The 12484-nt window shown below is 40.9% G+C and overlaps 1 protein-coding gene across 1 annotated transcript in view; it reads left to right on the top strand.

Moving 5' to 3' along the window:
* Positions 1 to 12185, top strand: part of LOC125477233 (pectinesterase inhibitor 7-like) — a 40833-nt gene extending 28648 nt beyond the window's left edge. Inside the window, exons 2-3 of the mRNA XM_048584187.1 lie at positions 11454 to 11673; positions 11892 to 12185. Of these exons, the coding sequence (XP_048440144.1) occupies positions 11454 to 11673; positions 11892 to 11955 (284 nt within the window). The 3' untranslated portion in view covers positions 11956 to 12185. The remainder of the gene's footprint in view (positions 1 to 11453; positions 11674 to 11891) is intronic.
* The last annotated feature ends 299 nt before the right edge of the window (positions 12186 to 12484 follow it).

Raw genomic sequence — 12484 nt, 5'->3', positions numbered from 1 at the left:
GCCTGTCGGCTAAAGACGTGTAGCTGCGATGATGGCCTCCACGTGTTGAACGCGTTTTCTGAAAAGCTGAGGGAGCGTCGCCGAACTTTGCACCTCAAATTCCGGCTTTTTGAATCGGTGGACGCGTTGCCTTGGCCTTTTATAGAGCTATCGATCACCGCCAACTTACACACTCTGAAGATTTCCCATTCTGAAAAAATTGGTTCCGGCCTTTCGAAAATTTACTCCGTCCACCCCTTCTTTTTGAACACTTTTGAAAAATGGCAAACCCATCGAACCTTAGCTTAGAATTGAGTCTCTGCAGTGATTCGGGCATGCCGCAACAAGATAACGTATGGCGCCCTTCTTTCTTATCTTCTGACGGTCCTCTTACAGTTGAAGACTCCGTGATGCAGGACGCCACAACAGCTACGATAGTAGCTCGGAACCTCCTCACTCCCAGAGATAGTCAGCTGCTTTCAGGACGGTCCGATCAGTTGGCCGTTCAAGAGTCCCTGGCTCTCAGCGTGCAGTGCGCAGGCTCTGTGTCCAACATGGGCCAACGCCTCCTTGCTCGCTCCCGTCAGGTTGAATCTTTGATGGCGGAGGTTGAGATCCTGAAACAAGAGATCAAACAACTTAAGTATGAGAATAGAACTTTGCATGTGCTTGCCAATAACTATTCGTCGGGCATGAAGAGGAAGCTTGATGAGATGCTGGAATCTCAAGGTCGGATGCAAAGTGACCGTCAACGGCTTGCGTCTTTCTTCCAGGGGCACCTCTTTCCTGGGTCATCCAGCGTTCCGCCAAGTATTGGGGCCTGGAATGCTCTATATCCTATGCCTCCCGCTCCTATGCCTTCTGCTCCGATGCCTCTTGCTCCGATGCCTCCTGCTTCGATGCCTTCCGCTTCTAGAGTTTTGCCTCGTGGCGGGTCTTCACGCAAACAAAAACAAAAACAACCTTTGTGAAGCTCCATTTGTTAGATACATTTGTAATTTCTCGAAAATTAATGAAAAAGCTTTGTTTTATTCACTGTATTGGGTTGCCTCCCAAGTAGCGCTTTCTTTTACGTCTTGCAGCCGGACGGTACCTCCATTTAAGCTTGACTAGGTTCCACGGCATGGAGGGGTACCTCCTCCACGACATGCTCCTCAAACATCTCGTAATAGGGCTTCAATCGATGCCCATTCACTTTGAATTCTTGCTGCGTCCTTGAACTTTTGATTTGTACTGCACCATGAGAGAAAACATTAGTGACAATAAAAGGGCCAACCCACTTTGAACGTAACTTACCGGGGAATAATCGAAGACGAGAGTTGAATAACAACACTTTCTGCCCAATTGAGAAGGTTTTGCCTCTAATCATCTTGTCATGGACGGCCTTGGTCTTCTCCTTGTAAATCCGGGCATTCTCATACGCTTCATGCCTAATCTCTTCAAGCTCGCTCAATTGTAGCTTCCTATGGTTTCCAGCCGCGTCCACATCCATATTGAAGGTCTTGACCGCCCAATGTGCCTTGTGCTCAAGCTCTACGGGTAGATGGCACGGCTTGCCATAGACTAGCCGAAATGGGGACATTCCAATGGGCGTTTTGTACGCCGTTCGATAGGCCCATAGTGCATCTTCCAAGCGCAAGCTCCAATCTTTTCTATTCGGTCCAACGGTCTTTTCCAGGATTTGCTTGATTTCTCGATTTGAAACTTCGGCTTGGCCACTGGTTTGGGGGTGATAAGGTGTGGAAACCTTATGCATCACGTTGTACTTCTTGAGCAATGCTATAATGGTGCGGTTGCAAAAATGAGTCCCACCATCGCTTATGAGCACTCGAGGCATCCCAAATCTAGAGAAAATGTTAGATTTCACAAAGTCTGCAACAACTCTAGAATCGTTAGTTCGGGTGGCTTTAGCTTCCACCCACTTTGACACATAATCAACGGCAAGTAAAATGTACGTAAAACCAAAAGACATAGGGAATGGACCCATAAAATCAATACCCCAAACATCAAAGATTTCAACAACAAGGATTGGGGTTTGCGGCATTTGGTCTCTTTGGCCTATACTTCCGGTCTTTTGACATCTATCACATGTTAAGCAAAAAGCCCTAGCATCTCTAAACAATGTAGGCCAATAAAAACCACTCTCAAGAACCTTAAACGCGGTGCGTTGTGTGCCAAAGTGTCCACCACATGCATATGTATGGCAAAAACTCAAAATGGAATTAAATTCAGATTCATGAACACAACGACGCACAATCTGATCAGGGCATATTTTCCACAAATAAGGGTCATCCCAAACATAAAAACGTGCATCCTTTTTTAATTTATCACGTTGAGCCTTGCTTAAGGTGTTAGGAACTTGCTTAGACACCAGAAAATTAACCAAATCAGCATACCAAGGCTCACTTACCTGGATAGACATTAATTGCTCATCGGGAAAGGTTTCAGAAATTGGCGCTACTTCCTCATGTACCATTCGACTTAGGTGGTCAGCCACCACATTCTCCACGCCTTTCTTATCCCGAATCTCAATGTCAAACTCTTGTAGAAGCAACATCCATCGAATCAATCTAGGCTTGGCCTCCTTTTTCGTGAGCAAATATTTGAGAGCTGCATGATCAGTAAAAATAACAACTTTAGTACCAAGTAAGTAAGATCGGAACTTATCTAATGCAAAAACCACAGCAAGTAATTCTTTCTCAGTGGTTGAATAATTTAATTGAGCATCATTTAGTGTCCTAGAAGCATAATAGATGGCGTGGGATTGCTTATTCTTCCTTTGACCCAAAACAGCCCCTATTGCATAATCGGATGCATCACACATGAGCTCGAAAGGCAACATCCAATCAGGTGGAAGGATGATAGGTGCCGTGGTAAGCTTGTTCTTGAGAAGCTTGAATGCCTTCTCACACTCCTCGTTGAACTCAAACGTCACTTCTTTTTGCAGGAGACGGCATAAGGGTTGTGCAATCTTGGAGAAATCTTTGATAAATCGCCTATAGAATCCTGCATGGCCAAGGAAAGAACGAACCTCTCTAACAGAAGTAGGAGAGGGTAAGTAACGTACAAGATCTATTTTAGACTTATCAACTTCAATTCCTTTTTCAGAGATGATATGACCCAAAACTATGCCTTGTTTAACCATAAAATGACATTTTTCCCAATTTAAAACAAGGTTAGTTTCCACGCATCTTTTCAGGATTAAGGTAAGATTATGCAAGCAATCATCAAATGAGTCCCCGAAGACACTAAAATCATCCATAAATACTTCAATTATCTTTTCAACATAATCTGAGAATATACTTATCATGCATCGTTGAAAAGTGGCTGGTGCATTGCATAAACCAAATGGCATACGACGATATGCAAAAGTACCAAATGGACAAGTAAAGGTAGTTTTTTCTTGATCATTTGGCGCTATGACAATTTGATTATATCCCGAATAACCATCAAGAAAGCAATAAAAAGAATGACCGGCTAACCTTTCAAGCATTTGATCAATGAATGGCAGAGGGAAGTGATCTTTCCTTGTTGCAGTATTTAGCTTCCTGTAATCAATACAGACACGCCAACCTGTTTGGATACGGGTTGGCACAAGCTCTTGTTCTTCATTCTTCACCACCGTGACTCCGGACTTCTTCGGAACAACCTGCACAGGTGACACCCAACGACTATCAGAAATAGGATATATAACACCACAATCAAGCAATTTTATAACCTCCTGTTTTACTACTTCCAACATGGGTGGATTAAGGCGACGTTGAGCTTCACGAGATGGCTTGGCTCCCTCCTCCAAAAGGATGCGATGCATGCACGTGGTGGGACTAATGCCTTTGATATCCGCCAAGGTCCATCCAATGGCAGATTTGTGCTCCTTTAACACCTTTATCAACTTGTCTTCTTCTTGGGCCGTGAGTGATGAGGAGACAATGACGGGCAATGTCTCGTTGTCTCCCAGAAAGACGTACTTTAAATGATCGGGCACTGGTTTAAGCTCAAGTACGGGTGCCTGAATCGCTGAGGGTAACAACTTATTAGTGAGAACTGAAATTGAAATTGGGTTAGAAGGCTTACCATGGTGTTGAGGTTGTGACTCAAGGGCAGCCACTATCTCGGCCTCCTCCACACTTCTAGGTACGGCAAAACCAGATTTTTGCCTAATTCCTTGTGCAAGTGTTGCTTCAAGTGTATCCCTCTCCAAAGAATCGAGAAAATCCTGCGCCAAATCATCAATTATATCAATAGAAAAGCATGAATGGTCCTCAATAGGGTATTTCATGGAATCAGAAAGATTAAAATTAACAACTTCCCCATCGAATTCCATGGACAAAGTTCCACTATACACATCAATCTTCGTCCGGGCCGTCTTCATGAATGGCCTTCCAAGTAGAATGGGCAGTGAAGGAGCATGGTCCGATTCATCCATTTCGAGGACATAGAAATCCGCCGGGAAGACCAAATGATTAACCTGCACAAGAACATCTTCCAAAACTCCCTTTGGATAGGCGTTAGATCTATCGGCCAATTGTATTATTACCCCATCATTTTTCAATGCTCCTAAGTTCATAGATGCATAAATGGAATATGGCATAACATTTATAGAAGCACCTAAATCAAGCATGGCAGATTCAAATCTAGTATTCCCAATGACACAAGGAATGGTAAAGCTACCTGGATCTTTGCATTTGGGAGGTAGTTTGCGTTGCAAGATGGCGGACACATTCTCACCTACCTTTACCACTTCTTTAGTCGACATCCTCTTCCTAGTGGTACATAACTCCTTCAAGAACTTAGCATACCTCGGAACTTGCTTGATTGCATCTAACAAAGGTATGTTAACTTGCACTTTCCGAAATGTTTCAAGGATGTCCTTTTCGGCTTCTTCTTTCTTCATTTGCCTGAACCTACTAGGAAAAGGAACATTTGAAGGGAAAACATTAGTAGGAACTGAATTTAACACATTTTTACCTTTATTGGCCGAATTGGGCAGATTTGGGACCATAGGGACTTGCGGCAAAGGTGGAATCACCTTTGCCGTGGGCAACCTTGTTTCTTCCTCTTCCATTTGCAAAATTTCATCCTCGTTATGACCTGTTTTTGATGTAGGACCTGCCCCAACTTCCTTACCACTTCTTAGGGTGATTGATTTGGCTGATTCGAAACCTCCCTTCGGATTTGGAATGGTGGAACTAGGGAGTTGTCCGGGATCTCGAAACTTCCCTACAAACTCGGCAATCTGCCCAATTTGTTTCTCAAGTTGATCCACCCTCTTATCTTGGTTTTGCATAGCCTTCGCTTGATCTTCCTGCCCATTAGACAACTTAGTTAGTATCTTAAGAAGTGCATCATTGTCAAGAGACGTACCTGAGGCACTTGGGCCGGATTGGGCTTGATTTTGGGGTGGGTCGTAGGTTTTGGGAAAGAACCCCGGTGGTTGTTGCCTAAAGCCTCCTTGGTTCTGAGGTTGCTGGGAATCCCTCGACTTGAAATTTGGGTGGTCTCGCCATCCTGGATTATATGTGTTGGAGTATGGATTATGTCTTGACTGATTTTGGCTTTGAAACCCAATGGCATTCGCACTCTCCAATCCGCCATTCTCAATAAGTTGAGGACACGTGTCTGTAGGGTGTCCTTGCATGGAGCATACGCCACAAGAAGCTATGGGTTTGACTTTTGGACCTTCCACCACCTGAGAAATCAATGTAGTAAGGTTAGTCATTTGATTTTGAAGTTCGGTTATGGCACTTACCTCATTGACTTGGTGTTGCCGTGGGGGGTCTCTTTGTCCAACACCTTCGTATTGTTGTGCATTATGTGCTCGGTTGGCAATTAAAACTTTTGCAGCCCCCGGGGTTTTATCCACCAACGCACCTCCCGCCGAGGCATCAAGCATTTGGCGTTCCATGGGGAGGAGTCCTTCGTAGAAGTATTGAATGAGCAGCTCCTCCTTCATTTGATGCTGTGGACAAGAAGCAACAAGTGATTTAAAACGTTCATAATAAGAAGGAAACGATTCACCTTGATTTTGTTGGATACCACTAATCCGTTTCCTCAAGAGAATGATTCTTGAAGTTGGGAAAAACTTCTCCAAGAAAGCTCTTTTCATACTATCCCAAGATGTAACCGTTCCGGGTGCTAATTCGAAAAGCCAATCCTTTGCTTTTTCCAAAAGTGAGAACGGAAAAGCTTTCATCATCAGAATGTTCCCGTCAACATTTATGGGTGTCATGCTCGAACAAACAACCTCGAACTCCTTGAGATGCTTGTTGGGATCTTCCATGGAAAGCCCATGGTATTTCGGAATGTGGTGCAACAAACTTGACTTCAACTCGAATTCATCGGTCTTGCCTTGGGCGGCCGCGGGGTATTGAATGCATAATGGTGCGGCATTGGCCAATCCAGAAGCGGAAAGCTCCTTGATTGTTCGGTTTTCTACTGCCATGTCTTCTTCACCCACTGTTATCTTGGGTTCTTCTTCAGATTCAGAAACGGACTCGGAGCTTTCGCTTAATTCGCTAGGTTCTGAGTTCTTTCTCTTTCGTCTTAATTCTCGCTCGAAATCGGCGTTAAAGCTCGAGATATGTTCACGAATCGGATGAGAACTCCGAGTCATAAACTAGTACCTAAAACAAGAAACAAAACAAGATTAAAAATCTGAAATAAAATAAAAACAAAAGGAAATGAAACAATCCAAGAGATTAGCAAAATTGCTGATCCCCGGCAACGGCGCCAAAATTTGATGCAAGAATTATACGCACACAAATTAAACCCTCTTTTTGTCAATTGTAGTGAAGTGTATAAGTAGGGATCGTTCTGGACCGGGGATTAGGAGGGATTGTTAATCACTTGGATTTGACTTAAAAACGTAAAAACACAATATAAAACAATATTTAATGCTCAAAGAATGCAAAACTAAAAATAAGAAAGATTAAGACTAAGACTTAAACAAAATAAGGGGGGATTGGATTTGGACGAATTTACTAAAATAAATACTTGGACACAAAACAAATTGTGAATATGGATTTGACGGAAATGAATGGATGGGAAGCTAGCTAAGGGGTTCTTCTCCACATATGTTATATTTGCATACAAGATTGATTCTCAGTTGGTCTTTCGATAAATTATGATACTCAACACTCCGGATTAATTAGGTCCGCTTAAATTAACCGTCAAGTTTTCCTTAAGTTAATGAATTGGATGGGTTTGCGCAACGCAATTCACAACATTCTCCAAAAGTCCTTTACGTGAATAGCACAATAAAGATACAATCAAAGATCATTAAGCATTATGAAAACTATAAGTGTTGACGAGGCATTCGTTACTATGATGAGCATGAAACTCGTGCCAAGAATATGTTTAACACGATTGTTTATAAGCAACCTCCACTACTTGTGAATATAAGTTCATAACGATTAGGTGAAATTCACTTATATTCTAGCGTCATATTTATGCATGAAAATTAAGCGCGCATTCTTAATAAACATTCATAAATAAGCTATCAATCAAACGGTTAAACAAATTGAATCCACAACTTATGAAATTCCAACGAAAGTTAATCAATTCATATTGCAAATATAAACATAGTTTCGAATCACCCCCTACCTAAAGGGGGTTTAGTTCCTCATAACCTTGAAATCAAAGAAACACCTAAACATTCCAACAACTCAAAGCTTGAATTGTATGAACGTTTAAGCACTCTTCTCTTCCATACATACAACACAAAGAGAATTAAAATGAAACTTTGAAATCAAAGAAACACCTAAACATTCCAACAACTCAAAACTTGAATTGTATGAACGTTTAGGCACTCTTCTCTTCCTCGTTGTTGTAGCACAAGGTTTAAGGGATGTTGTTGGTGTATTGAGTGGATTGGGGAATTTATGGAAATGGAAGAAATGGAGGAGAAATGGAAGGGAAAGCTTGCGGCCAAAGGGATCCCACGGCAAAGGAAAGAATTTGATGCATGTGGGCTGATTTGTTTGTTGAAGAAACATGTGTTTGGGAAGCTTTCTTGCTCATTTTCTGGATGCAATGATGAAAAGTTTAATAAATAATGCATGTAGGTGGCTGAAATGATGAAGAATGAGTGGTGGAAATGCAAGGGAAAGCTAGAAATACATGTGAAGATGTTGGAATTTCACAAGGTGAAGTGCACGGCAATGATGCTTGTTTGTTGGTGAAAATGTGTTGGTTGCATGTTTGTGGATGAATGGGGTGTAAAGGTGGCTGTAAGGTTGAATGATTAAATGTGCATGTGGGTTGAAATGCAAGGTGAATGAATAATGAATGCATGTGTTGATGAAATTACATTTGGAAAGCTGAAATGTGGAGGGGATGCACGACATGGATATTTTGGTGTGTGAATGGTTATTGTTTTGCATGTGAAGTGTGTTGTGAATGTATGTGGGTTAAATGATTAAAGGGGGTGGAAGATGGATGAATGATGGATGAATGGAATGAAATGTGTATGCACGGTTTTGGTATGGAGAAAGGGGTGAATGTGCATGTGGGAGATGGAATGGAATGTATGTGAATTATGTTGGGAAAGCTATGAATGTGCATGGCACAAAGGTGTGGATGATTTATGAATGCATGTGGGTGAATGATTTGTGGTGCAATGATGAAGAGTGAATAAAGAATGCATGTAGGGTTAGCTAGGAAAGTGGGAATGTGGTTGAATGATTAAAGGGACATGCATGTGGCTTGTTTGATTGCTTGATGAGATGATGCATGCTTGTAGTTTAGGGTGTTGAATATGGATTTGCATGGCATTTGAATTGATTGTGGGCTTTTGGAATTGGAAGGAAATGCATGGCAAAGGGCTTGGTTTAAGAGAGAATGGGCTAGGCCCTTTGTTTTATGTCCAAAATGAATACAAGGCCTTCAAATTCGTCCAACATTTTGGCTCCAATCATATGCCATCCATTCCAAGCCCAATTTTGCTCCAAAATGCTCCAAAATGCATCTTTTTTCTTCCTTAAGCCCTTAGAACCTGAAAACACACAAAAGAAGCATAAAGGACTAAAATAACTAGAGAAACATAACGTAAATGCACGAGAACAAGCCGTTTAAGTCGCATGAATATGCTCCTATCACTTACCAAAACGAGGAATCCTACTCAAACAAGGTTTCCTATTTTAGGAAAGTTGACCCTAAGTTTCCCGTTTTGGTAACCTTTCCTAATTCTAAACGTCCATATTTTCTAGCCACTTTATAGGCCTCGTATGCACTTTAGGACACAAAACCAAGGCCCTAGCCCTATTTCCCTTCCTAGCCGCACCTTTATATTTATGATTTTATTTCCTAATTCTAGAAGCCTTTGAATTTATTTTCGTTAATAAAATTAAGCTAGGAACCAAACATATTTAAAACCCTAGGTTTTACATCTTTAGCCGTCACAATCCCATCCATTTATTTGATAAAACAATCTCAGCCATTCACACACATAACCCTAATTCCCTAAGCCGTGGCTCCCCCATGGAATTATCCCATTTTATGTTCTGACCAAGGCGGTGCATTCCGCAATTTTTCACCCAAATTTCCCACCTTTGCCGTGGACCCTAATTCCATATATTTCCCCACATCCGTAGCCTCCATTACCATATAACCCTAATTTCCTATTATTTTCCCTAGCCAACGCAGCAACCATTTTATATTTTTCTCCCATTAATAAATTAATCCAGCCGCACCATCCCATATTATTTTTTCTTCATTGCCGTGCCTTTCAAAAACTGTCAAGCCGTGCATTTTGATAACCTAAATTCCTGGCAGCCACTTTTTTCCATTAAAACCGTGCAGCCATTCCACATATTTTTGATTGCAGCGCAGCACTTTTTCCAAACCATATTCATTTCAGCCGCAACATCTCCCCCTCCAATTTCCCATTATTGCAGCCTTCCTTCACACTTTCCACCACCATACAAACCTTCACACACCACCCCATAGCCTTGCCGCATCCCTAAACCACCTTAAATCTATCCCTAACCCAGAAAACCATCCAAAAACCACCCATAACCAAACTGTCGCAGCAAGGAGAAGAGGAAAGAGGACTTAGACGCGCAGAAATTCAAGTGGATTCGTTGGGCGTTCTAGGTGTAATCCATCCTTTGTTCTTTATGTTTAAATTCAATTTTATTTTTCTTGTTGTGACCATGAGAGGCTAAATCCCCCTAGTTAGCTAGGGGGTGATTCGAAACCATGTTTATGCTTGCAAGATGAATTGATTACATTTGGTTGGAATTTCATAAGTTGTGATTCAATTTGTTTAACTGTTTGATTGATAACTTATTTATGTATGTTTATTGAGAGTGCACGCTTAATTTTCATGCATGAATATGACGCTAGAATATAAGTGAGTTTCACCTAATAGTTATGAACTTATATTCATAAGTAGTGGAGGTTGCTTATAAACAATCGCGTTAAATGAATTCTTGGCACTAGTTTCATGCTCATCATAGTAACGAACGCCTCGTCAACACTTATAGTTTTCATGATGCTTAATGATCTTTGATTGTTTCTTTATTGTGCTTTTCACGTAAAGGACTTTTGGAGAATGTTTTGAATTGCGTTGCGCTAACCCATCCAATTCATTAACTTAAGGAAAACTTGACGGTTAATTTAAGCGGACCTAATTAACCCGGGGTGTTGAGTTTCATAATTTATCGAAAGACCAACTGAAAATCAAATTGTATGCAAGTGTGACATGTGTGGAGAAGAACCTTCTAGCTAGCATTCATCCATATTTTCATCACATTCATATTTACATTCTGCTTTAAATTACAATTTGTGCATTTAATTTATTTTCGTCAAAATCTCAATCCCCCTTTACTTTAGTGTCCAATTTAGTTAGAAAGTGTCTTAATTTGTGTTTATAAGCGTTTTGTATTCTTTGAGTCTTTTGATTTGTTTTAGTGTTTTATTGTTTAGCTTTGCATTCTTTGAATCTAGTTTAGTGTTTTTAATGTTTATTTCACGTTTTTGAGTCAATCTCCAAGTGATTTTGCAATCCCTCCTAATCCCCGGTTAAGAACGATCCCTACTTATTCATATACTACAATTGTCACAAGAGGGTTTTAATTTGTGTGCTTACTTAGTTTGCATCAAACTCCTCCAAGGTCACTCATTTTCTTCTTCATTATGCCTTGGTGATGAATAATTAGAGGTTCTCAATTTTGGGAACTTGGAGAAACCTTTTCATCCATCCAAATCCATGGATTTAAGATGCAAGGAATGAAGGCCCTCTCTTTGGGTGATTAGCCTTTGCTTATGCAAAGAGGAATCTACAAAGGTATTGATTTCTCAACTCACTTTGTTTTGAGTTGAGTCTTGGTTCACCTATCTACTAGGCTTTGAATTTCATGGGTAAATGTTTTGTTTTTAAGTGCATACAAGCATGATTCCGCCTTTAATTGTTAATTGCATGCTATTGATGTTGCTTAAATGAACATGTTTTTCACAAATCTTCCTTCACGCAGTTGCCAGACTCTCAAGCTCGACAGATTTCATCAAAGCATCGTGCAGAACCACTCAGTACCCTGCACTCTGTGTCCAAAGCCTTGCAGCATACACAAGTGCAATAAGGCAAAGTGAAAGGCAACTAGCTCAAACTGCCTTGACAGTGAGCCTAGCCCGGCTGCGGTCTGCCGCGTCCTTCGTGGCAAAGCTAACTAGGGTTAGGCAGATTAAGCCTAGGGAGTAGAGAGCTGTCAAGGACTGCGTATAGAGAACATGGGGAACTAGGGCATATGTGGAGGGCGTTTGGGCAAGGACTTGATGTGGTAAATGAGCAATGTGGAGACATGGGTTAGTGCAGCCTAGGGAGTAGAGAGCTGTCAAGGACTGCGTATAGAGAACATGGGGATCTAGGGCATATGTGGAGGGCGTTTGGGCAAGGACTTGATCTAGTAAATGAGCAATGTGGAGACATGGGTTAGTGCTGCATTCACTGATGAAGGCATTTGCCTTGATGGGTTTTGATGTCGTTTTATGGATGGGAATATAAAGAATGCTAGAAGAAGGGTCAATAATGTTGCTCAGGTCGCTAGCAATGCATTGCCACTTGTTAAATGACTAAAAATAATATGATATTTAATATAATATAATAATTAAAAAGAGAATAATGTAGGAATAATGATTATAATTTTGTAACATATGAGGAATATACTTATCATTTAAAGTTTTCATAAATTGACACTAATTACAATGCTTTGAAAGAAAAAGAAAACATTCTTTTTAGAAACATGGTAGATCATCCTTTTGCTTTTCCAAACACATATGACGTCCTCAATTAAAAAAAATTTGTTTTATTTTTGTAAAGAATAATACTAAGACCAACTCTAATGATGGGTTAAAAGCCAAATTACCTCTCAAAATTTCCCCCCAAACCCACTCCAACCCAAGGGGAAAATTGAGGCTAAATGCTAAATGCTAAACCAAGGCCAAATTCCCCTCAAAATTTAGCCCAGAAATCAAAGTGGACTTCACCCAATATTTATCGGAATTTAAA

The sequence above is a fragment of a genome, unplaced genomic scaffold, assembly GCF_019419815.1.
Source record: "Pyrus x bretschneideri cultivar Hongxiangsu unplaced genomic scaffold, Pyrus_bretschneideri_v1 Contig201, whole genome shotgun sequence".
NCBI classification, from domain to species: domain Eukaryota; kingdom Viridiplantae; phylum Streptophyta; class Magnoliopsida; order Rosales; family Rosaceae; genus Pyrus; species Pyrus x bretschneideri.
The sequence above is the reverse complement of the archived record's forward strand: the minus strand, read 5'-3'. Positions and strand labels throughout refer to the sequence as shown.